Genomic DNA, 21,704 nt, shown 5'->3' with positions numbered 1-21,704 from the left:
GATCTGGTTCCTCCTTAGTGTGCAATCTATTGATAGTGATAAAAAAAAAACCGATAAAGGGTAATCGGTTGAGGAGAGGAGGTCGATTGATGTTATGAGGGTAATTAGGTTATGTGTCTTACCCTAGAACCTCTACATAAGTCTCCTTATATATGCAACCAAGAGGAAACCCTAGTTAGTTAATAAGGGTAATTAGGCCCATCAACAATTACCAACTAATTATTTAATAGGTTGTTATATATTTTGATTAATATAATGTAAATAATTATAATGGCTACTAGATTAAATATAACATAAAAATATATTTAATCTTAGAGTTGGAGCATTGTAGACAAGCTCATGAGCATGGACGCCATATACGTACAAAAACAGTATAAACAAACGCGTATTATACATATTAACTAGATATCCAAATTGTGATCCCTTCATCATTGAAAGAGATATCTTGAAGTCGGGAGTCTTCGTTATTGATGCTCAACCACTCATGTTGCTTGCATCAAGATAAGATAGCTAGATTTCCACCGTAAATAAAAGGGTGAAAAAGAAAAAGACCCAATTATTATAAAGTAAAAATTATTTTTTATTTTTTACCCCAATATTTTTCTACTTCAACTTTGTTGCTTTATACCTTTCATCTTTTACAAATTTATTATTTTACATTTCGGCCTAAATTTTGACAGTTAACACAGTGTGTGTTTCAACGTTTTTACGTTATTTTTTAGTATTTTAACGGCCAAATCGCAATGCGTGGGTCCTAAGTCGACTATATTATTCGTTTCTATATTTTACGTTTTGGTTTAGTTTTGTAAGTTAGAACTTTGCAAAGCGTGTGTGCGATTTAACGTTTTTACATCTACTGTTTATTTGGTTTAACGGTGCCGTTGCAAATTGCGGGTCAAAAATACTAGTTATAATTAGTCAATAACTGATTTTAAATTTGAGTAGTGTAAGCCTGCATGCGGCATTGGAAGTTTTGAAATTTGTAAGGTACAATTTTGATGACTTGTAAATTACTATTAGATTCCTTGGTTTCGATATAAATTTACATCCATAACTCGGTGTTTAAAAAAAAAACTCATGACGAAATTGATAAATATAAGCATGTTGCAACTCGCAACGGTAAATTTGAATATTATAGAACATCATATTTTCAACGTTGTAAGAAGAAAACAAACAGAGTAAGATGCCAAAATCGTCCCTAAGATTAGGAAACTTTTGCCTATTTAACCCAAAATAAGAATTTTTTTAGTTGTACCCTTGTCTTTTCCATTGACGATTTTGGCAATTCCCATAATGATTTTAGCAATTTACACATTTATTATTTTATTTTTAAATTCTATTTTTATCTTAAAAACAATAAATATACTTTCATATATATATATATATATATATATATATATATAGGGCAAGGATAAATTGAAAACCCAGTTGAGTTGACTAAACCCTGAAAACCCATTAATGGCCATTGATTAACCTCCATGGATGGCTGAGATTTAATCTTCTCATTGTTGGATTTTGAATGGCTTTTCTACATTTTTTTAATATATTGATGGTACTTGAGGGGCAATATGGGAAAGCCGAAATTGATAATCTCTTATATCAAAATAAAGACTGCATGGTGTAAGAAGTTTACATCAAACTTACATCAACTACATCATTACCCCCCTAATCTACAAAACCTATCTCAGACTACAAAAAATTCAAAATACCCAAAACTCACCGGAGACTCACAACCCTCAAATTCTTCAAAATTTCCTAAAACTCTCTCTCTCTTGTAGTCTTCAACAAACCTCTGAAATTAACCCCAAAATCACCTGAGATTCACGCTCTGGCATTCATCTTCATCACTGAGTCTCTTGAATCTTCATCAATCAACGCAGATTTTCCAACAATCACCGAAGAAAAGAACGTTCGCCGGAATAATTAGGGTTCCGGTACGTCGTTTCAGGTTTTTTACTTACTCTTTGATTATGTAAGTGTCAAATAGATTCACAATTTGCCATGGTTTTTTTAGTCTTGTGCGTCATAACAATGAAGGATGTTAAAAAGAATGGACTTTATGGGGATTATGTTCTGCAAATAACATTTGGGTTTTCTTAAAAAGACATGGTTCTTCCCAAAAAAATTTCTTCCATTTGCATAGCCTGGTGCCGACTAAACTGGTTTGTTTTGGGGGGGGGGGGAGGGGTAAAAAATGAAGGTTTTTTTTTTTATATATTTTGTAAGCCTTTGTTTATGTAGAATACGGACTTTTATATATACAGGTTTGGGTGTGTTTCGTAGATTTGTTGTTTCTGGTTTTTTTTTTAAAGGCTTATGATTTGTTGTTAATGTTGTTTCTTTAATTTTTATAAGGGTTAGAGTTTGTGTGTGGTTCTAAATGAATTGACTTTTGGGGGTCTATGTTTGGAAGTATTGAACATCACAATTTTTTTGTAGTATATGTTTCTTGCTTCTATTTGATTGAGAAAATAAATTACACTAATAATCTGTAATTAGAAAAAACGGCTATTCGCGGTTTATCAATACATAATCAGAAATGATAAGTAAAAAAAAATCAAGAATTCTGATGATAATAAAAAAAAGGGCATAAATATTGTCCGAATAATGGTCGTCTGATGTGTAAACTGATGCTTTGTTGGCATACGTGACATTTTGCTCTTATGTGTAAACTGATGCTTTGTTGGCATACGTGACATTTTGCAGTCATCCGCATTTACGACTAAAAATCCAAGGAAAAATGAGCCCAGGTGTTTAAAGTTACAAACCTTTCATAATTTATGCTTACGCATTCAATTGGAAATTAGTTTATTAATGTTGTTTACAATTAACAAACTGCAGCTAAAAAGACTCGCCGTACGCCGGTTGTCGATAAGCAAGCGCATCAGGATAAGAAGTTGCAAAAAAGAAAGCTAATAAGTACGTACAAGCATTATTTTCCACTAGTCTTACATTTATGTTTTGGAAAAAAATAATAAAACAAACTTGTTGTCTCAGTTACATCAGACAGTGACTTGGACACACCCGGGAAAACCATGGATAATATGCAAAAAAGTATGTTTTTTCTTACGTATAAAAGTTTCTTTGTTACATTTTTTTAAAATCTAATATTTATGTACTTGCAAATTGAAAAAAACGTTCTGAGTTGGCAACGATTCGAGTGGGCACACGCGGAAAAAACATGGAAAATATACAAAAAAACTATTTTAGATGTGATCTTAATGTTTGAGACCTTCTGAAGCAATCTGACAAAATAAAAAAAAGTACATATGAAAAATCTTTGAAACAAAAATATAGTTTTAAAGGGTCAAAGAGCAGTTTTCAAAGTGCTGGGTTACTTCATACATCTGGTTTTCTGTTAATGACAGGGGTGACATTAGGGCTTCTTCGGGATGAACACATGATCAATTTGGGGTGGGGGGGTGGTGGGGGGGTGGTTTGTGGGTTAATTTTGAATGAGAAAAAAAAATTATAGTGTGTACTTGTTCATTCTAAGGAAACAAAAACTCTGCTTGCTATAAACTGATCTGGGGCATAGTGATCTACTGTTGATTGGTATGCGATATTTGTTATCTACTGGTGATATGTGGTCCATATATTGACTGCCTCTTTATCTCATACTTTTGCAGGATCCGTTGTGACAGCTAAAAATAGCAAAACAAATCCGACAATAAAAATGACCACAGGTGCTTATAAATTAGATAAACTATGATCAATTATGCTTACATATTAAAAACCATTTTGTATTTATTGATGTTGACTACAAATAAAAAATGCAGCTAAAAAGGTTCGTGATACCCCGATGGTTGACAAGCGCAAAAACAGGCAACAAATATGTACGTAACTACTTTTAATTCATTACATGTTTGTTTGTCATGTTATGTCTAATTTCCATAAGCTTTCTAAAAAACAGTGACACCGGATACTAATACATGCGGACCAGCAATGCGGACAAGGGGGGGTAGAAAAGGTTTAAAATTACTCTTTTTTTTTAATATATATTCTGGTAAAGGTTGTTACTAGTTCGTGATCTATATAAAACTTGTACAAAATGTAGTTAAGGATGCACATTGTGAGGAGAAGGTACGCAGGAGAAAGCTAATAAGTACGTAAAAAAGCATTTTTTTTTCTTTCGATTGTCTAATAGTAATGCTTTATATAAATAATAAAACAAATATGGTGCCACAGTTTTACCAGATAGTGACTTGGACACTCCGATGGAAAACATTGAGAAAAGAAAAAAAGGTACATTTTTTAATGTATGGAAGCTTTGGTTACATTCATCTTGAATCTAATATTTATGTGTACATGACTTTGTAAAACATTTGTAAGGCGAGGGCGATCAGGACGGGCCGGCAACACGTACAAGAGGAGGTACAAAACTGTGCTAGACATGATCTTTGAGAGTCTAAAATAAAATGAATATATGTTTCAATACTTGTCTTATGTACTTTAATTCTAATTATTTACAAAAAAATGTATATTGGCAACACGTACAAGAGGAGGTACAAAACTGTGCTATACATGATCTTTGAGAGTCTAAAATAAAATGAATATATGTTTCAATACTTGTCTTATGTACTTTAATGCTAATTATTTACAAAAAAATGTATATTTACAGCTCAGCGATGGCGTGAAGATAGCAAACCAAAGAAAAATGTCAAAAGGAAACTAATATGTACGTAAACACACCCCACTATTACTTTCCTTCTTTATCAAATATGTAAATCTTAACCAAAAGTTGTTATCTTATTTTCAGCAGATGGTGACTCACAGATGAGTGCAGATACAGCTCTACCAAAACAGGATGCAATTGCTGTTAAAAAAACAAAAAAAGTAAAACATGATCGGGTGAAAACCCGAAGTGGCAAACACGCAAAAACGACGCATAAGTGGCCTAAACTAAAAACACGTTCATCACCTATGCAGTTGTTCAAATGCATCAAGTCTCTAACGAGGAACCAACAAGAAGACGTTAATAGGATGGGTTTTGGAAAAATGTTGTCATTCAACATCAGTGGGATACCTCTAAAAATTGCCCACTATGTTGTGGACCACTTTAACCCACAAGAAATGGCTATTGAATTGCCATGTGGGTCAATAGATGTTGATGTTCAGTCTGTCCATGACCTTCTAGGGATTCCTAAGAAGGGCATAGACATGCAAAATGTACGAACAAATTCAAAGCTTGATGTTGCTGTTGAAGCATGGAGAAAACGATATCGTAAACGATTTGTGGCACCAGCGAACCTGGCACGATCTATACTCACAAGTGATGAAGCCAACAGTTTTCATTTCCGACTGGACTTCCTGATGTTATTCTTAACCGTCATGGTTGAGTGTAACAAAAATGGGCGAATGAAAGAGTGGATTTTGAAAACTTTTACAGGAGACACGGATTTTAGTAAAATCAATTGGTGTGCCTATCTGATCCAACAAATCAAATCATGTAAAGATGGCTGGAAGAGTTCTGATCCTGAATCTCCATTTTCTGGACCACTCACACTTTTGGCTGTAAGTGGCCTGTTTAACAAAACTTACTAACAATATAGGCATACAACATTTGTTTTGTTATCTTACCGCTTGTTTTTTTTTTTCGCCGTTACACAGTTGCTATATGTCGACAGAGTTAAATGCACAGGATTTCCAGTTGACCGGACAATATACCCAATCGTATTCTGGAGCAAATACGAACTGAAAAAAAGAGAACGGTTTGAGATAAAAAGAGGTGGCTTTGGTGGAGAGGATTTGCATGAAGTTGGTGTGGTTAGACGGGATCCAAGGAAAACAGAGTTACATGCTAATGATGAAGTTCTGAGTGTAAGATTAATAATTACAACCAATTACAAAGTAATTATGTTCTTTCGAAAATTGGTTAAAAATGTATTTTATAACTTTGTTTGTAGAATGAGATTGCATTGATAGAAAAACATTTGGACGTGATGGAGGCGAAAAGAGTTACGGTGCAAAAAAAATTGGAAGTAGTGTTCAATGCTCATCCAGACAACGAGCAAGTTAAAAAATTGATACAACGCTTTGAGAAAATTGTACACTCAAAAAAAACAAGGGTATCGCTGTGGCCTGATTCCCCAAGGGAAAAAATTGCTGGGGTGCTCATGTCTCTTAACAAGACAGTCCAAAACCCAGATAATGATTACACGGAAGGTACAACGGGAAAACGGATATGTATCACTTCATTGAATATGTACTCAGTTTTTCCTACAAGCTGTTACTAATTTGAATAATTTTTTTTAAATGCAGACCCTGTAGATGATGTGCCAAACGCGGCTGCAGTGGCAAAGATCAATGGTATGACCTTTTTTACAAAAAATATTTATCTTTTTTTTTATTTTGCAAATAATCGTTTACACAAAAAAAGTATTCATATGTATTTGTAGCTAAAAAAAATAGAGTTCGAGATAACTTTTTTGGAAAGACTTACTGGAAGAAGAATATACTTATCGTAATTCGTTAAGATTCGTTGAGCCATAAAAGTGCTTTTTTACGTTCTTCGTACAATCAATTTACTCCTACACGTTAAAAATTTATTTGAAATATGGATTAACAAGCTCCATTTTGATTACATTTTCCCAAAAAAAAATAACAGTGCAATTAGAAATGCCTATGTATAGTAGTTCAAAAACTTAGGGTACATTTAATGTATCGTGGTCATGTACTGACTCTTTAAAACCATTCATTTCTAACACAAATATAATGAGATTTGACAGATTCGAATAAACCGAATCATGTGGATGTGCGAAATAAAAAACGCAGTGCAACGAGTGATGATTTACTGAAAAAAGGTAAGGTGCAAAAAAAAGTATAATACACGCACGTGTGATAATAAACTGATACAATTTTTTTTAAACATATATAGCATCTGGCAATGATCGGGGGAATGGCAATGGTAAGCGAATGAAGAATGATTTGTCGGCAAAAGGTAACTTTAGTGATGACAATCCTAACAAAAACGTCTTGTGTGATAAATAAACTGATACTATTTTTTTTAATGTATATAGCATCTGGCAATGATCGGGGGGATGGCGATGGTAAGCGAATGAAGAATGATGTGTCGGCAAAAGGTAACTTTATTGATGACAATCCTAACAAAAACGTCTTGGGTGATAATAAACTGATACTATTTTTTTTAAACGTATATAGCATCTGGCAATGATCAGGGGAATGGCGATGGTAAGCAAATGAAGAATGATGTGTCGGCAAAAGGTAACTTTAGTGATGACAATCCTAACAAAAACGTTAAGTAGTAAACCACAAAATGTATGTCCTAAAAATGCAAACTAAGCGTAACATGTGTGTATGTGGCCACATTAAAATAAATAGATCGGGGTAGGGCTGACAAAACACCAGAGATGATAGATGGAGAAAGATGCGGAGATGCCACTACAAAAAAAAAATGCTACATGTGGAGACATAGGCAACAAAGAAAATGAGGCAAAAGATCAAGAGACGATAACTACAACAAGTAAGTTTTACATCTTACATATAACCCGTCACAAGTGTAGAAAAGTCAATAAAACCAACTCACACACAAAACAAACTAACACGTATGTGTCTGTGTACATGTGAATGAATATAAAAAGACAAGAACAACGAAACACAAAACATGCAAGGATTGTTTGATGCGCCTACCTTTCACCTGCTCACACAAGACACCGAATTAGGTGACTCATAATTCCTCAAAAAAAAATTAACATGTGTTATTTCTGTACACAACGGATAACCCGACTTATCAATATGAAAAAAAAAAATTGCAGGTGATGATGTCGATGATACGCATGACAAAAATCAAGAAGGTGACTTCTACATGTTTTTTTTTTACTTCTTTCGAATATTATAATAAACTTGGCATTTTTTTATTAAAAACTAACAAACAATAACTAAAATTGATCAGGGAAGGGAACGGCTGAAAAGGATATCACACGTAATGCTTGGATAAAGGAACTCGAATCAAGACGAAGAAAACCAGTTGGTAGGTTCGCCGGCTCACGTGATGACCATGAAGACGAAATGGGAATAGACATTACAACGGAAGAACAGCGTATTTGAGATTTTCTATTCGATGTGAAGTACTCAGTGTAAGTTTCAAATTAGAAATATTAAAAATATTACTTGTTACATTATGCAAAACTTTGGTCCTCTGATAGATTATGGAATGTTTTTGCTCCAAATAGTATGTTTTTTTTTTAAATAGTCTATTATGTTTTAAGTGTATAACTGCATATGATTTTTCGCAAAACATGACACGTGGAATGGTCATCTCCTTGTCTAGCGGGGTAACAAAAAAATTTGGTCAATCTGTTGGGTAAGTTCACCTATAAAATATATACATAAAACATAATAGGCCTAGTTTCTTGATATCCAGAATCTAATCTACATATCTAACATTGTCTTGCGCAGAGATGTTATCTTCGAGAGTATATACGGCTTAGAACTCACAAAAACGCTGATGCGCACTTTGAGGGGGGAAGTGAAGGTCTGCTCTGATGTAGTTGATGCTTGGGTAGATGTGATGAATTATGAAGAACTTGACAGAAACGACGGCTGCCCAACGCGGGTTTATTTTAACACAACTGTGATAGTAAGTATTCATACTGTATTACTTGATCTTTGACTGTGATTTTGGATTTATTAAGTCTTTGGGAACGTTGTAAGTATGTCTATCCAGGGGCGGACCTGTAATGTAAACGGTCGTAGCCCGGGCTACGGCTCAAGTTTTTACGAGTAGTGTAAAAAAAAATTCTTTTTCCGATTTTTATACACAGGACACACCTGAACAAGTACGAGGACACCCCTAAAAAATTTTGGGATACCCCTGAGTTGAAGGTCTAGTTCCGCCACTGTGTCTATCTAAATGCATCTTTTGAATTATGGGTGATTCGCGGCTTGCACCACCTTATTGACACAAACTTATTTTGAAAAAAAAAAACAGGACAGCTGGCTTTTGACGGATTCTACTTGTGATGATGATGAACGTATGCAAACGTTCGGCGAAAGGATGGTCATAGGCGGCGCATATGATTTCATTGGGATCAAAATGGGTTTCTTTCCAATCCTCGAGAATGATGAATATTACATGCTTGTTTTCGATCTGGAAAACGGTGAAATAACCGTCATAGACCACAAGCCTGATCGCACACCCTTAGCTGGCATTAGGGATCATCAAGACTACTACAAAAAAGATACACCATACAAAGTGGTTAGTCATTTTCTTTTCCCATAAAAACATTAGGATGAAAAACAAGAACTCATACAAAAACTGATTAGTTTATCGTTTTTTTTTAACAGAAGCATATGCTGGACAATTATTTGGAGCATTGCAAACATCCGTTAAAGGATAAAATTGCACCAGCCAAGATTAAAAGGTGTGATATCCATTGGGCGACAAGTGCACATCCAATGGATAGTGCAGTGTTCCTTATGCACCACATGCAAAATTTTAACGGCGTTGGTAAACACTTTGAATGTGGTTTTAGTAGCAACTGGAAACAAAAGCAAAAACAGATTCTTACCCTCCGAAAAAAATTCGCTACACGCATACTACTCTGTGATGTGAATGTGGTGAAGGCAAAGGTTCGTGATGCTGCATTATCAGTGTAAGTTGCTGATCCGTATGGTAATGTTATGTTTTTTTGTGGATGGGACTATGGTGTACAACTTAAACAATTTAAACTCGTACTTTGTTAGTTGCCTATATGTATCTAACTATTAATGTCTGTCGTTGATCCGGACATCTTAAACATTTTGGTGAAGCATAAGTAAACTACTGGAAAGTTTGACAAGCGACCATAACTATCAATATGTGTGTTCTTTGCTATAATAATTAGCGTTAGTCAAACGGCCATAACTATCATTACAGAATTGCTTTGTTACAAAAAAAATACCTTTCTTTGTACAAACAAACAGTACCAAAAAAAATGTAACAATATATATTAAATTGAGGGGCGAGTTACCTACTATGCAAAACCTAACTACTCATTATAATATATTTTCATAAATGCCAGCTTTGAATTGTCAAATCTGCAAAAAAAAAAGTACACGCATGTACCCCAAACCATATCCAAGAAATATTTATAATAATATATATAAAGTAGTTGTTATGGGGAATCTAAGATGGACAAAAAGCCATCATAGTTCTCAGATTGTACTTGTGGGAAACGTTGATATTATATGTTAACTCAATTGATATACTATTATAGTATTTTTATAAATAAAAAAAAGGTGAAGTCTTACAAAGTAGTTGTGCCAACTTGGAAGTGACTGCATAAGTACATGCATATCGAACACTATATCCAAGAAATATATAAAAGTACAGTCTCATTAATTGCCCCAATATGGGGAATCTAAATTGGACAAAAAGGAAACTTGTCACTTATTAATGTTTAGACCAATAAAAAGGCATAAATAATAAAAAGGAAAAAATATGTGTACTCTATCTCTAAGTATATTCATTGTTAATGTATCTCTGTCATGATTTCGTAACTACAGTACACACATCTGATAAATTCCAAATTGACTCTTTGCATGTAGTAATAAAAATATAAAATATATATATACACCTGTCGCAAAAATCAAAAGTCCAAAACTTTAAAGAAAACGGAACCTTTAAAGAAAATTGAAACTCATTAAATCAAAAAAATAATTATCTCCTATGTTGGTCAGAGTAGTACATTTAATGTTGATGTAAACTGATGTAGGCTCAACTGATGTAAACAATATAATTAATTTTTCCACCTAACATCATTTGATTGTCTATAAAAATAAGGTGAAATGTAAAATTTAGTTTCATCACTTGTGCACCATAAAAAAGAACTAAAAAAAACACCTTACTATGTCTAGTCCATCATCACCGGCGAACTCAAAACGGGTTACCAAACGATTACGGAGAACTCTTTCATTCGAACTCCAAACTCCAAAATCGGATTGCAACCCAGAGTGTTCTCAAATCACAAAAACCCCTTGCATTCCGTCAATGCCGCCCACTGTTGAAGAAAATCTGGATATCGATGCTAAGCTTATAAGTGATCTCCTTACTAACACTAAAGCTGAAGCAACAACACATGATGAGATGTCGCTAGATGATGAACTTTTGGATGTTGACTGGGGATCATTTTACTTCACCACACAAGTTACCCCCGTCAAAAAAACTTCATCTGTAGTGCTCGAAGACCAAGCAAAACCAGTCACCGGCACCCAGGAGACCTCCCCGGCAGTTGATCAAAAAACTATCGATGATCCTGAAGATGATCCTATAGATGATGATTACTCCTGTTACTCTGAAAACACCCTTATCTCGTGGGCCAACCACAACCCCTGGGAGAGTGAGCTTAGCCCAGAACCACTTAGCACTGAAATTGAGTATGGCACACCAAGATCGTTTCTTGACTAAATAGTGGTGTTTACATCATGTTGCTATTATCGGTGTGAAAAAAAATGTGCCCCAATTTTCCCTCTCTCATGCAATATAGGGGCTACTTTACTTATCCTATGTTGTTTACCATATCTAGTGTTAAAGTTATTATGTACTCAACTATTGAGATAAATCTATGTTTTTCCCAGTGTATCTTATTCAATAATTCGTGTCATTATTATATGATTTTAAAAAAAATTGATATCTTAAAAAAAAGGACATACATAGGTTACACACCTTAGGGAAAAAAATAAAAAAAATAAAAAAGAGTCACGTGATCAAATCTAAAAAAACATACAATGTTGTTGGGGAAAAAAAATACTCAAGGAAGGTTCAAAGGCACATGATCAAACACACATATAAAAAAAATGTACAAAAAAAACTCGCTGAAAAAAATGTATCTCGGATACACCAAAAATTTACAAAAATCATGGGCAAAAGAAAAATGTAACATGGTAAAGACAAGAACCAAAAAAACATAACATAAAAAATTCAGATTCAAAACATCAAAACTCTACATAAAATCTTAGTGGGAAAAAAATGTAATATGGAAAAAACAAAACCCAAAACCCCATAACATAGAAAAATCTCAGATTCAACCAAACATCACCAAGTACATACTAGAAAAAGTCATTAAACATACTAATAAGCATAATCCAACTAAGTACTATCTAATTCTTAATCATAACAAACAATCCTAACAAGTAAGGTGCCAAACACTAACGCTAATATCAGTAAGCATATAACCCTATTCTTCTTCCGAATTTCTTGTTCGCGGGTAAACAGTTCAGCTTGCAGGTTGTTGATGTTCCTCAAAAGACCTGGTATGATCCTAGTTGACCGTAAGCACATCGGTGGGTCGACCCAACCAATGAAAGGGCAGTTGCTAGGCTACATTAAAAAAAAGGGCAAAAAACATGATTAGAAAACACGTTTACTTAATAAAACCAGGGTTTGAATCTTTTACCTTAAATGGACATGAATAGAACCTTCTTCCTGGGTTATCGTCGGTCCATGATGTCCGAATAACAGCAATCCTCCCACATGAACACCTTTTCATCTTTTTTGAGAGATAGATGAATATAGTTTGGGTAGTTGGAGATGGAGATAGTTGGAAGCTTGTAGTTGAAATGATGGATCTAATATAAAGATATGAACCAACCATTTGTGGGTCCCATGGTAAATATATCCTTTTGTCATTACCCACGTCCACCTACTTCCTACTTTTTTAACTTTTCATTACTTTTTTTTAAAATAAACCAAAAACATAATACATCCAAAGAAATAAAGTAAAACACACAAAGTAGATAGTTTTTTTTTCCATTACATATTACACCACAAAAAGATTACAAAAACATTAGACACATAAATTACTCCTTACATAATGTTGATAACCTGATACTATACCTAATTTCTAATTAACCTAAAAACATACATACATCTTAAAAAACGACATAATTAAAAAAACACACCAACAACACCTAATTTCTACTTGAGCTTGTTCATGTGAACCATTTTTTGCACTTGCAAGGGTTTGCTGGCACAGGGGAAACTGATATGTTTATTGGGAAATATGAATCCCACTCAATTTCACTCATCCATGAGACATCATCAACCCAATCGCTGGTTGTGGGATCTTCAACATCTCTTTTTTTTGGGTATGTTGTAGGCTCACCCTTGGGCACTACTCTTGGCTCCATCTTGACTGTAGCGTTAACAGTAGGCTCGTTCTTCGGTATTGCTCGCGCTGTAGGCTTCACATCGGGTTCAACCTTGGGGGTCGGAAAACTAGTTCTCTTCCCGCGGGGGTGCCCATCACTGGTAAAAATCTCCCTAAGCTTGCGTATGGGCATAGCGGGTAGAGGGGTTGTTTCAGGAATATCGCCAACGCCGACTGGAGTCGATGCAAACTTTCGAAGTCTCTTGCCAACATTAACGAACTCATTTTTTTCAGGCTTGAGATCGATCGCCTCAACATCCAGAACTTTGGAAAACAAACATGGCCTCTTGTGCATTGTTATGCTTTGTGTGTGATAAGTAGGTAACAATGCTTTGGGGATATACACATTGGGGGGTGCTGAAACTTATTTATAATGAAAAAGGATGGTGGTGATTAGATATGAGAGTAAATGACAAATTAAATGCATCACCAGGAAAATAAGGGGAAAAGTAACAAAAAGATACATCTTGTTCTATGTATTATGGAAAAATGTATCTACGGCTAGTGTTTTGTACAAAAAATGCAAACAGAAAAAAAAAACACAAACTACTATATGTGCTAATAAATTTTTTTTTGAGTTAATTACACAAATGGGTCCTGTGGTTTATACATAATTTCGCCTTAGGGTACTAACTTATTTTTTTAACAGGTTTAGGTTCTATGGTTTCAATTTTGTAACACCTTTGGGTACTAACACCAAAATTAGTTAATTAATGACTAAAATACCCTTGCATTTTTTTAAGTTTATCAATGTAACACATTTGGGTACTAACACCTAATTTTATTTAAGTTTAAATCAATTTTAAAAAATCTATTTATTTTTTTATTTTCATTATTTTATTATATCTCTTAATTAACATAAACTCTATTTATTTTTTTATTTTCATATTTTTATTAAATTTCTTATTTAACATAAAATCTACTTGTTACACCAGTATTTTTTTAAATAGATTTTTTTAAATAAAATCTACTAGCTATATAGTTTTATGTAAATTAAATTTTCATTTTCAATTTTGGATTGAAATGATTGATAATAATAAATATCTTTCATGTAAAAAAAATTAAGCCTTTTTTAACTCGTTTTTTTTGTACATTTACATTTTACTATTTTAGAAAGATATTTAATTTACATAAAACTATATAGCTAGGTATTTTAGATAAAACTATATAGCTATGTATTTTAGATAAAACTATATAGCTATGTATTTTAGATAAAACTAAAAAAATTAAGCCTTTTTTTAACTCGTTTTTTTTTGTAAAGTAGATTTTTAATTTACATAAAACTATATAGCTAGTAGATTTTACTGGTGTAACTAGTAGATTTTATGTAAATTAAATATTTTCTAAAATAGTAAAATGTAAATGAACAAAAAACGAGTTAAAAATGGCTTAATTTTTTTTACATGAAAGATATTTATTATTATCAATCATTTCAATCCAAAACTGAAAATTAAAATTTTATTTACATAAAACTATATAGCTAGTAGATTTTATTTAAAAAATCTATTTAATAAAATACTGGTGTAACAAGTAGATTTTATGTTAAATAAGAAATTTAATAAAAATATGAAAATAAAAAAAATAAATAGAGTTTATGTTAATTAAGAGATATAATAAAATAATGAAAATAAAAAAAATAAATAGATTTTGTAAAATTGATTTAAACTTAAATAAAACTAGGTGTTAGTACCCAAATGTGTTACATTGATAAACTTAAAAAAATACAAGGGTATTTTAGTCATTAATTAACTAATTTTGGTGTTAGTACCCAAAGGTGTTACAAAATTGAAACCATAGAACCTAAACCTGTTAAAAAAATAAGTTAGTACCCAAAGACGAAATTATGTATAGACCACAGGACCCATTTGTGTAATTAACTCTTTTTATTTTTTTTTTGTTAACGGCTTTTGTAACGAAAAGGGACCTTTTCTAGCTAATTATATACATAAAATGGATGTAACGACAAAAATATGTAACATGGTATAAAAAAAACAAAAAATCCATAAGATTGAAAAATCTCAGATTCAAACACAGCAAAGAATCTACAAAAATACTAATGGTGAAAAAAATGTAACACATTAAAAAAAAAACCTAAAAAATACATAGCATTAACAGGTACATACTAACGAAAATATCATTAGCATACTAACAAAAGATAAATCCAGCTAAGTACCACCCATTTCTTAATCTCAACAAACAATGCAACGTTTACTTCTAACACAAAACATTAGGGATATCATTTCATAATGCAACTGATCAGTTAAAACATAGTCATTAAACTTAAAACCATACGACATACCAAAACCACATACATCCTAACATGCAAACATATGCATGTGCATCGACTTTCATATAATCTACACATGCAAACATGTGCATGTCCAAAAGGGTTGATCAAAGTTTACTTGCGCTCCACTAAAATGGAGACCAAAAAGCTGGCGTCATAAAAGTTTTCAAAACACGCACATCACACACATCAACATAAAAATACCAAATCAAGTGGACTCCTGGCTCGCAGAGCTTGAGTCTTCGTCCTCGTCCTCGTTACCCGATTTATTCTTCTTCTTCTTTTTCTTGCAATTTCTTGAATCATGCCCAGTCACGTACTTCATACAGGTTCGGCAAAGCCTGGGTGTTTTGGGAGGTTTGACAGCAGAGTTGCTCGTTCCATCCTGAGGTGCTCTAGACAATCGCCGGCGTTTGCCGCGTCCTTTGTTCCTGATCCCGTCTGGGTTGTCGAGAGTTACGTCCCCATCTAAAGAAACACCAAGCAATTCTTCAACAGCAGCATAGTTATCATTGTTGGCTCCGTCATCGACTGGTCCTCCATTTAGTAACTTGCATTTCAGTTCCTTTATCTGCTCAGCGAACGAGGAAAGTCCTCCAACATCGCTTCTTAATGCGTCCACACATTCAGTTACGATCTCAAGGATCTGACTTCTAGCAGCAGCTTGTGGACGAGTGTCAACGCCATATCGACTCTCAATAGAAAATAAACTTTTAGGAAGCACGTCCCTAGACCAACGCTTAACAACATACTGGGCCGGGATTCTTTCAATATTGTTTACCCGGTAAACACAAAAAATGTGCCTACACAAATATCCAATACGGATGAAGTTGTTGCATGAACAGGAAACCGACTGGTTACTCAACTCAAGTATAACCTATAAACACACCAAAACACATAATTAAGCTTCTATGAAAAAAAGCATAATGAATAACTTAAAACAAAAAATGCAACTATAAAGATACATCAAAATTACCGTAAATGTGTTGGTTGCATTGTTACGTTTGTCCAATTGATTCACATAGTAAACACAACCTTCCTCACAATCCTCCGTGTTTACAATGTAACAAAACAGCTTCCCCTTGTATATCTCTTTTCTTACTTCCGTAGAAATTGCATGTGTATACAACTCAAAGGCATGCTTCTCAATAGCTAGGTCAGTACTGTCCATGAATACACTAGATGAAGTTTTAAACTCTGCAACGCGTTGCCTGTAACGCTGATTGTCTATCCTAGTCTCGTAACATAGCATGAACTGAACTAGTGTGTTAGCACTAGAAGAGTTGACCTTGAAGCTTGAGTTAGAGCTTTCACATCTTGATGTAGTCTTCATCAAACAACACATTGGGATGTCACGGAAGTAGGCAGGTACCCATTGGTCCCTAATTGAGTACATGTCCTTCAACCAGTCGTGATCTTGTAACCCATATTCCTCCATCAAAAGTTGCCACCGCGTCTCAAATGTAGATGGCTTCATGTGAATACTCCACACCAAACGATGCATCAATGCTCTTAGCTCAGAGTTTTGTAACAAGTCTCCAGCAATCTATACAAATGAAAACACAAAAACTGTTAAAATAATTGAAACAAAAACAAACTTCTCAAAAATAGATTCATAAATTAATAAAAACCTTGGTGGGAAGTTTCTTCATAATATGCCACATGCAAAGGCGGTGCCGAGAGTCTGTGAAAACCTCTGAAATGGCAGCTTTCATTGAAGGATCCTGGTCCGTCAGAACTAGCTTTGGTTGCTTCTTGTGTGCCTTGAGAAATGATTCAAGTAACCACTTGTAAGACTCAGTGGTTTCGTTGAATAACAAGCCAGCACCGAATGTCACACATTGTTTATGATTATCAACGCCTGTGAAAGGAACAAAAATCATGTTGTACCTGTGCGGCAAAGAAAAAAAAAACAAAAGTTAAATAGTATGTTAAAGGGAAAAAAAGTGCAACTATAAAAAACCTTACTTGTTAGTGTGATAAGTCGCATCAAAAGCTAACACATCCCCAAACACCTCGTAGTTTATCTTGGAAATTTCGTCTGCCCAAAAAATCGATCTCAATTGCCCTTTCTCAACAACAAACTCATAGTAAAAGTCTGGTAAGCTCTCGGATCTTTCTTTGAGACGATCTATAACAAGTTGCGCATCACGATCGCCAATATAAAGCCTAACCGACTGGCTCCAGTTCTTAAAATCAGTTGGCGTGCCACGTACATTGTGATGTCCACCCATCAGGGACACTAAAACTCTGTGAGAAACAATCGGACCAATTCTGTTCAAACTCATGTTATGGATAAACTGTTTGGATGCAAATGGTAGTTTCCTTGAAGTCCTACTTAGGTCACGATTGAAACGCTCAACAAACGGATGATTATGGTGCTCATTGAACCCTACCACTGTGCACGTAGAGCTGCCCTCACAAAACTTAACCAGTATACTAGCCTTGCAATCTGTCACTGTGAAATTACTTTGCCTAATAGTCAAGCTTGAATGCTCCAAAGTATCAGTTTTACGCTTAATCTGTGGTTTTGAATATTTAGTACACCTTATGTACTGGTGAGTGACAACCCCCTTCCATCTCTTGGTTTGCCCCTTACGAATAGAAAACCCAGAATACACAGCATAATCCTTGTACATACTGAACACATCCTTCCACGTTTCATAAACAGAACCAACAACAGGCTTTAAAACAATAGGAACATTAGGACACCACATTCTAGTCCCATTGGGTGTGTGGTGAACATAAAATTCCTCGTCCGCATGAACACCTAGAAAAAGTGTATTGATTAAATAAATCATAGCACGTATAGGTTAAAACACAAATTTACTTGTAACATGAAAACATAACAAACTGATACTATAGTTTCCAAAAATACAACATTAAAACCTTTTCCAAAAAAAAATTCAAATAAAACGTGGAAGTACATTTTATTGATGACGCCAAAAAGTGTAGATGCTATTGCATTTTTTTAATGGTGACCATATGTCATACTTTGTTAACGTATACTTGCTAAATTATTATTATGGTATGCCATAGTGTCACCTTTTCAATACATACTATCATATATAACCTAACCATAGTACCAAGTTCAATACCTTGGTTTCCAAAAACATATAAAAACTTAATACAAGTCTAACGACATGTTTTCTAAAAGCTTGTTTCTTAAAAAAAATGGTTACACTTGTTTTTTGCCTTGGAAAAAAAAATACCACATTTTCAACCAAACTACCCAAAACATCATCTGCTTAATAATAATAATAATAATAACAATAATAATAATAATAATAATAAACTACAAACAACAATTAAACTATAGATAAAAACAATGACCTGTTGATAACAACTGAGTAAAAGTACAATCTTGAACACCATCTTCATCATCATCTAGTCCATTTTGATTCAGAGTTGAGGCTACACATAAAAAAAAAGTTAAGCAACAAGAATCCAATGTACAACTAAACAAATAAATCCTTATTTTACACAACAGAAAAAAAAAGGAACCAACATGAATCGAACGAATATCTACACAAGCATTTAAAGCTGTACATCTAATGAAACAGAAAAAAAAATCACTCACGTGTAATCGCTGAAGAAATAGGTTCAGGATCTGGAGAAACTCTACCCTCAACCAAAGCATCTTCATCTTCATTAAATGCAAAATGAAGTGAAAGATTATGTGGGACAACATTTAATGGTGAACCGGGATCATCATTGAGGTTGGCTACCTCCGTACCGCCGGCAACAGTTAGATGTTGTTGGTTGTTCAAATCAGCCATGTTAAATGTAAGTTCTCATCAATGGTGAGTAAATGGTGAGTAAATGAAGAGAAAGAAACTGATGAGAAGAAAAGAGAGAAGAAGAAAGTTGTGATATTAAGAAAATAGAGAAGAAGAAAGTCTCCTCCAAGTACATGCATTTATTAAAAGCATGACAAGATGAAAAGGTGGGTATGATACAAATGAAAGAAGTCTGCGTGTGCAGACATCACCATCGCCATCTATACATGTCAAAAGTGAGACATGCAAAATTACTATCATGCCCCTCATTCTTCAAATAACAGTTTAAACGTGGATCAATCCTAGCCACATATTAGAGTTTTCAGGGTTTAGTCAACTGGACTGAGTTTTCTCATTATAATTAGCCTATATATATATATATATATATATATATATATATATATATATATATATATAAGTAGAGGATCCTGTAAAAATTCCAACTTTTGTGAGAAGTGTGAGAAATAATTTGGTTATGACAAGTGTCCCTTATCTTAATTAATTCAAAAGGGTATATTAGTAATTGTCCATTCTTATCAATTAATTGATTTCCAAAGATAACTGCCAAAAATATCAGGCGATATATTAGAGATGTGATTCGAATTCGATTTGTTCTATACATTTAATTGTTTATGGTAAGTTCTTGTTGTAGTGTTATATTCCCCAGTCAATAGTGTTATATTATGTACAGGTATCTTTAATCTTCTTTTCATAGTGTTTTATCCCCATCAATAGTGTTTTATTCTGTATAGTGTCTTACAGTAAACAGATAGTGTTATATCTTTCTATAGTGTTTTATCATGTAATATACTGTTCCTTTTCATAGTGTTTTATCCTCATCAATAGTGTTTTATTCTGTATAGTGTCTTACAGTAAACAGATATATAGTGTTTTATCATGTAATATACTGTTCCTTTTCATAGTGTTTTATCCCCCATCAACAGTGTTTTATTTATGTATGGTGTCTTACAGTAAACAGATAGTGTTATATCTTCCTATAGTGTTTTATCATGTAATATACTATTCTTTATAGTGTTATAAAAAGTTGTTGTGAAGGAAGTCGAAGAATTTATTTAAGTACCAGAAATTCGCTGTTTTTTTAGGAGATTGATGGGGGTTTTGAAACAGTCACCATAAATTCGCTGATTTATAGGAGATTGATGGGGATTTTGAAACGGTTACCATATTTGAAACGTTGGAAAAGTCACTATTGCCCTTTAATTTTACATAAGGTCCTTCTAATTAAAACACAATTTACATTTTATACCCTATTGATCTCAACCATTAGATCAAATATCCAATGGTTTAAAACACTTCTTACCATTCTCACATTTTAGACACTTTTTACCATAGCCCTACCATATATATATATAGGATAATGCTAGATAAAAAACCCTAAAATTCTTAGAAAACTCTGGAAACCCAAATGGGAAGCCATTTTTACCCAACCTCCCGATATTTTTTTTTTTTGAAAAAAATTACACATGTAATATACATGTTTTAGAGTGTTTTGGGCCAAAAAAACAAAAAAGCGCCGAAGGGATTTTTTTAAAAAAAATAAACAAATTTCAGCTCCTAACACGTGTTAAGCAAAAAAGACAGAATTTCGCTGAAAATTGCTGAAACTTGTTTTTTTTTAAAAAAAATATCCCTTCGGCGCTTTTTTGATTTTTTTGGCCCAAAAGTCTTAAAAACATGTATATTACATGTGTTATTTTTTTCAAAAAAAAAAAAATGTCGGGAGCTTGGGTTTTCTCGGGTTTTTTATATATATAGGGTTTTCTATCTAGCCCTACCCTATATATATATATATATATGTATATATCTATAGGATCAAGATTAAGGGAAAACCACTTCGAGTTGTGAGAACTTAGAAAACTCGGCATTCCCGTGCGAGTTTTGCCCCCACTTTTTCACACCTCTAGATTAAAATGTTTAGAAAGACTGCCGTAAAAAATTAAAAAAAAAATCGAAGTGGTGGCTTTCGGCCCCTTACAACGGCTGTAAAAAGCTGATGACATAAGTATGACATCACTTTGGCTGTCGTAAATGAAAAAAAAAACTTTTTTTTTTAGAAAAGTTGATTTCTTTTAGAATTTTTGGTAAATCTTTTATTGAAAAAAACCTTTCATAAAGGTGAGTTTTCTAAATTCATACTAATTCGTATAATTTTATTCTAACCTATATAAGTTTTCATTTAACCAAACCCAATAGATGGAGTGGACGTCAGGACACAATACAAACGGTTCAACTTAGGAATAATCAAACCGATCGTAACTCGAGTCAAATAAAATAATCGCCTTAGTATCAGAACTAGTTTTTAATATCTAAATGCATTTTACAATTTCTTTAATTCTAACTTTCTTTTGTATCTTGTTAATCCACATCTCATACCCTTATGCTTAGTCAGGGGCGGATCTACTATCAGTTAGGGGGTTCCCAGGAACCCGTTCGATTCGTAATTTATAGTGTTAAGTAACAAACAAAATT

The 21,704-nt window shown here is 33.5% G+C and overlaps 3 protein-coding genes and 2 long non-coding RNA genes across 9 annotated transcripts; 4 read left to right on the top strand and 1 right to left on the bottom strand.

Moving 5' to 3' along the window:
* The first annotated feature begins 1,855 nt into the window (after positions 1-1,855).
* On the top strand, positions 1,856-3,796 carry LOC118482249. 2 transcript variants are annotated; one of them, XR_004867986.1, is made up of 3 exons: positions 1,856-1,934; positions 3,630-3,686; positions 3,780-3,796. It is a non-coding gene; the product is annotated as an uncharacterized LOC118482249 (long non-coding RNA). The 2 variants fall into 2 exon arrangements; XR_004867987.1 differs by having other exon boundaries at positions 1,856-1,948; positions 3,780-3,793.
* A 15-nt stretch (positions 3,797-3,811) lies between these two features.
* LOC118482248 lies at positions 3,812-4,374 on the top strand. The gene is made up of 5 exons (XR_004867985.1): positions 3,812-3,836; positions 3,914-3,970; positions 4,058-4,105; positions 4,189-4,245; positions 4,333-4,374. It is a non-coding gene; the product is annotated as an uncharacterized LOC118482248 (long non-coding RNA).
* Positions 4,375-4,765: 391 nt separating this feature from the next.
* LOC110876818 lies at positions 4,766-8,022 on the top strand. Of its 4 annotated transcripts, XM_035977901.1 has the most exons (12): positions 4,766-5,514; positions 5,611-5,820; positions 5,907-6,165; positions 6,262-6,309; positions 6,729-6,803; positions 6,878-6,940; positions 7,020-7,082; positions 7,162-7,224; positions 7,342-7,483; positions 7,602-7,682; positions 7,776-7,814; positions 7,913-7,995. In XM_035977901.1, the coding sequence occupies exons 1-9, from the start codon at positions 4,777-4,779 to the stop codon at positions 7,449-7,451; spliced, it is 1,629 nt and encodes a 542-aa protein (XP_035833794.1). In that variant the 5' UTR covers positions 4,766-4,776; the 3' UTR covers positions 7,452-7,483; positions 7,602-7,682; positions 7,776-7,814; positions 7,913-7,995. The 4 variants fall into 4 exon arrangements, with proteins under 4 accessions (XP_035833794.1, XP_035833796.1, XP_021980670.2 ...); XM_035977903.1 differs by lacking the exon at positions 7,602-7,682 and having other exon boundaries at positions 7,913-8,022; XM_022124978.2 differs by lacking the exon at positions 7,020-7,082 and having other exon boundaries at positions 7,913-8,020.
* A 949-nt stretch (positions 8,023-8,971) lies between these two features.
* LOC110875000 lies at positions 8,972-9,800 on the top strand. The gene is made up of 2 exons (XM_022123286.2): positions 8,972-9,217; positions 9,307-9,800. Exons 1-2 carry the CDS (start codon positions 8,996-8,998, stop codon positions 9,616-9,618), a joined length of 534 nt encoding a protein of 177 aa, XP_021978978.2. The 5' UTR covers positions 8,972-8,995; the 3' UTR covers positions 9,619-9,800.
* A 5,843-nt stretch (positions 9,801-15,643) lies between these two features.
* LOC110879731 (protein FAR1-RELATED SEQUENCE 5-like) lies at positions 15,644-19,214 on the bottom strand. The gene is made up of 6 exons (XM_022128253.2): positions 19,016-19,214; positions 18,769-18,849; positions 17,404-18,205; positions 17,067-17,325; positions 16,412-16,981; positions 15,644-16,312 (listed from the first exon to the last, which is right to left on the bottom strand). Exons 1-6 carry the CDS (start codon positions 19,212-19,214, stop codon positions 15,644-15,646), a joined length of 2,580 nt encoding a protein of 859 aa, XP_021983945.2.
* Between the last annotated feature and the right edge of the window lie 2,490 nt (positions 19,215-21,704).

This window comes from Helianthus annuus, chromosome 9 (assembly GCF_002127325.2).
Source record: "Helianthus annuus cultivar XRQ/B chromosome 9, HanXRQr2.0-SUNRISE, whole genome shotgun sequence".
Classification (NCBI taxonomy): domain Eukaryota; kingdom Viridiplantae; phylum Streptophyta; class Magnoliopsida; order Asterales; family Asteraceae; genus Helianthus; species Helianthus annuus.
The sequence above is the reverse complement of the archived record's forward strand: the minus strand, read 5'-3'. Positions and strand labels throughout refer to the sequence as shown.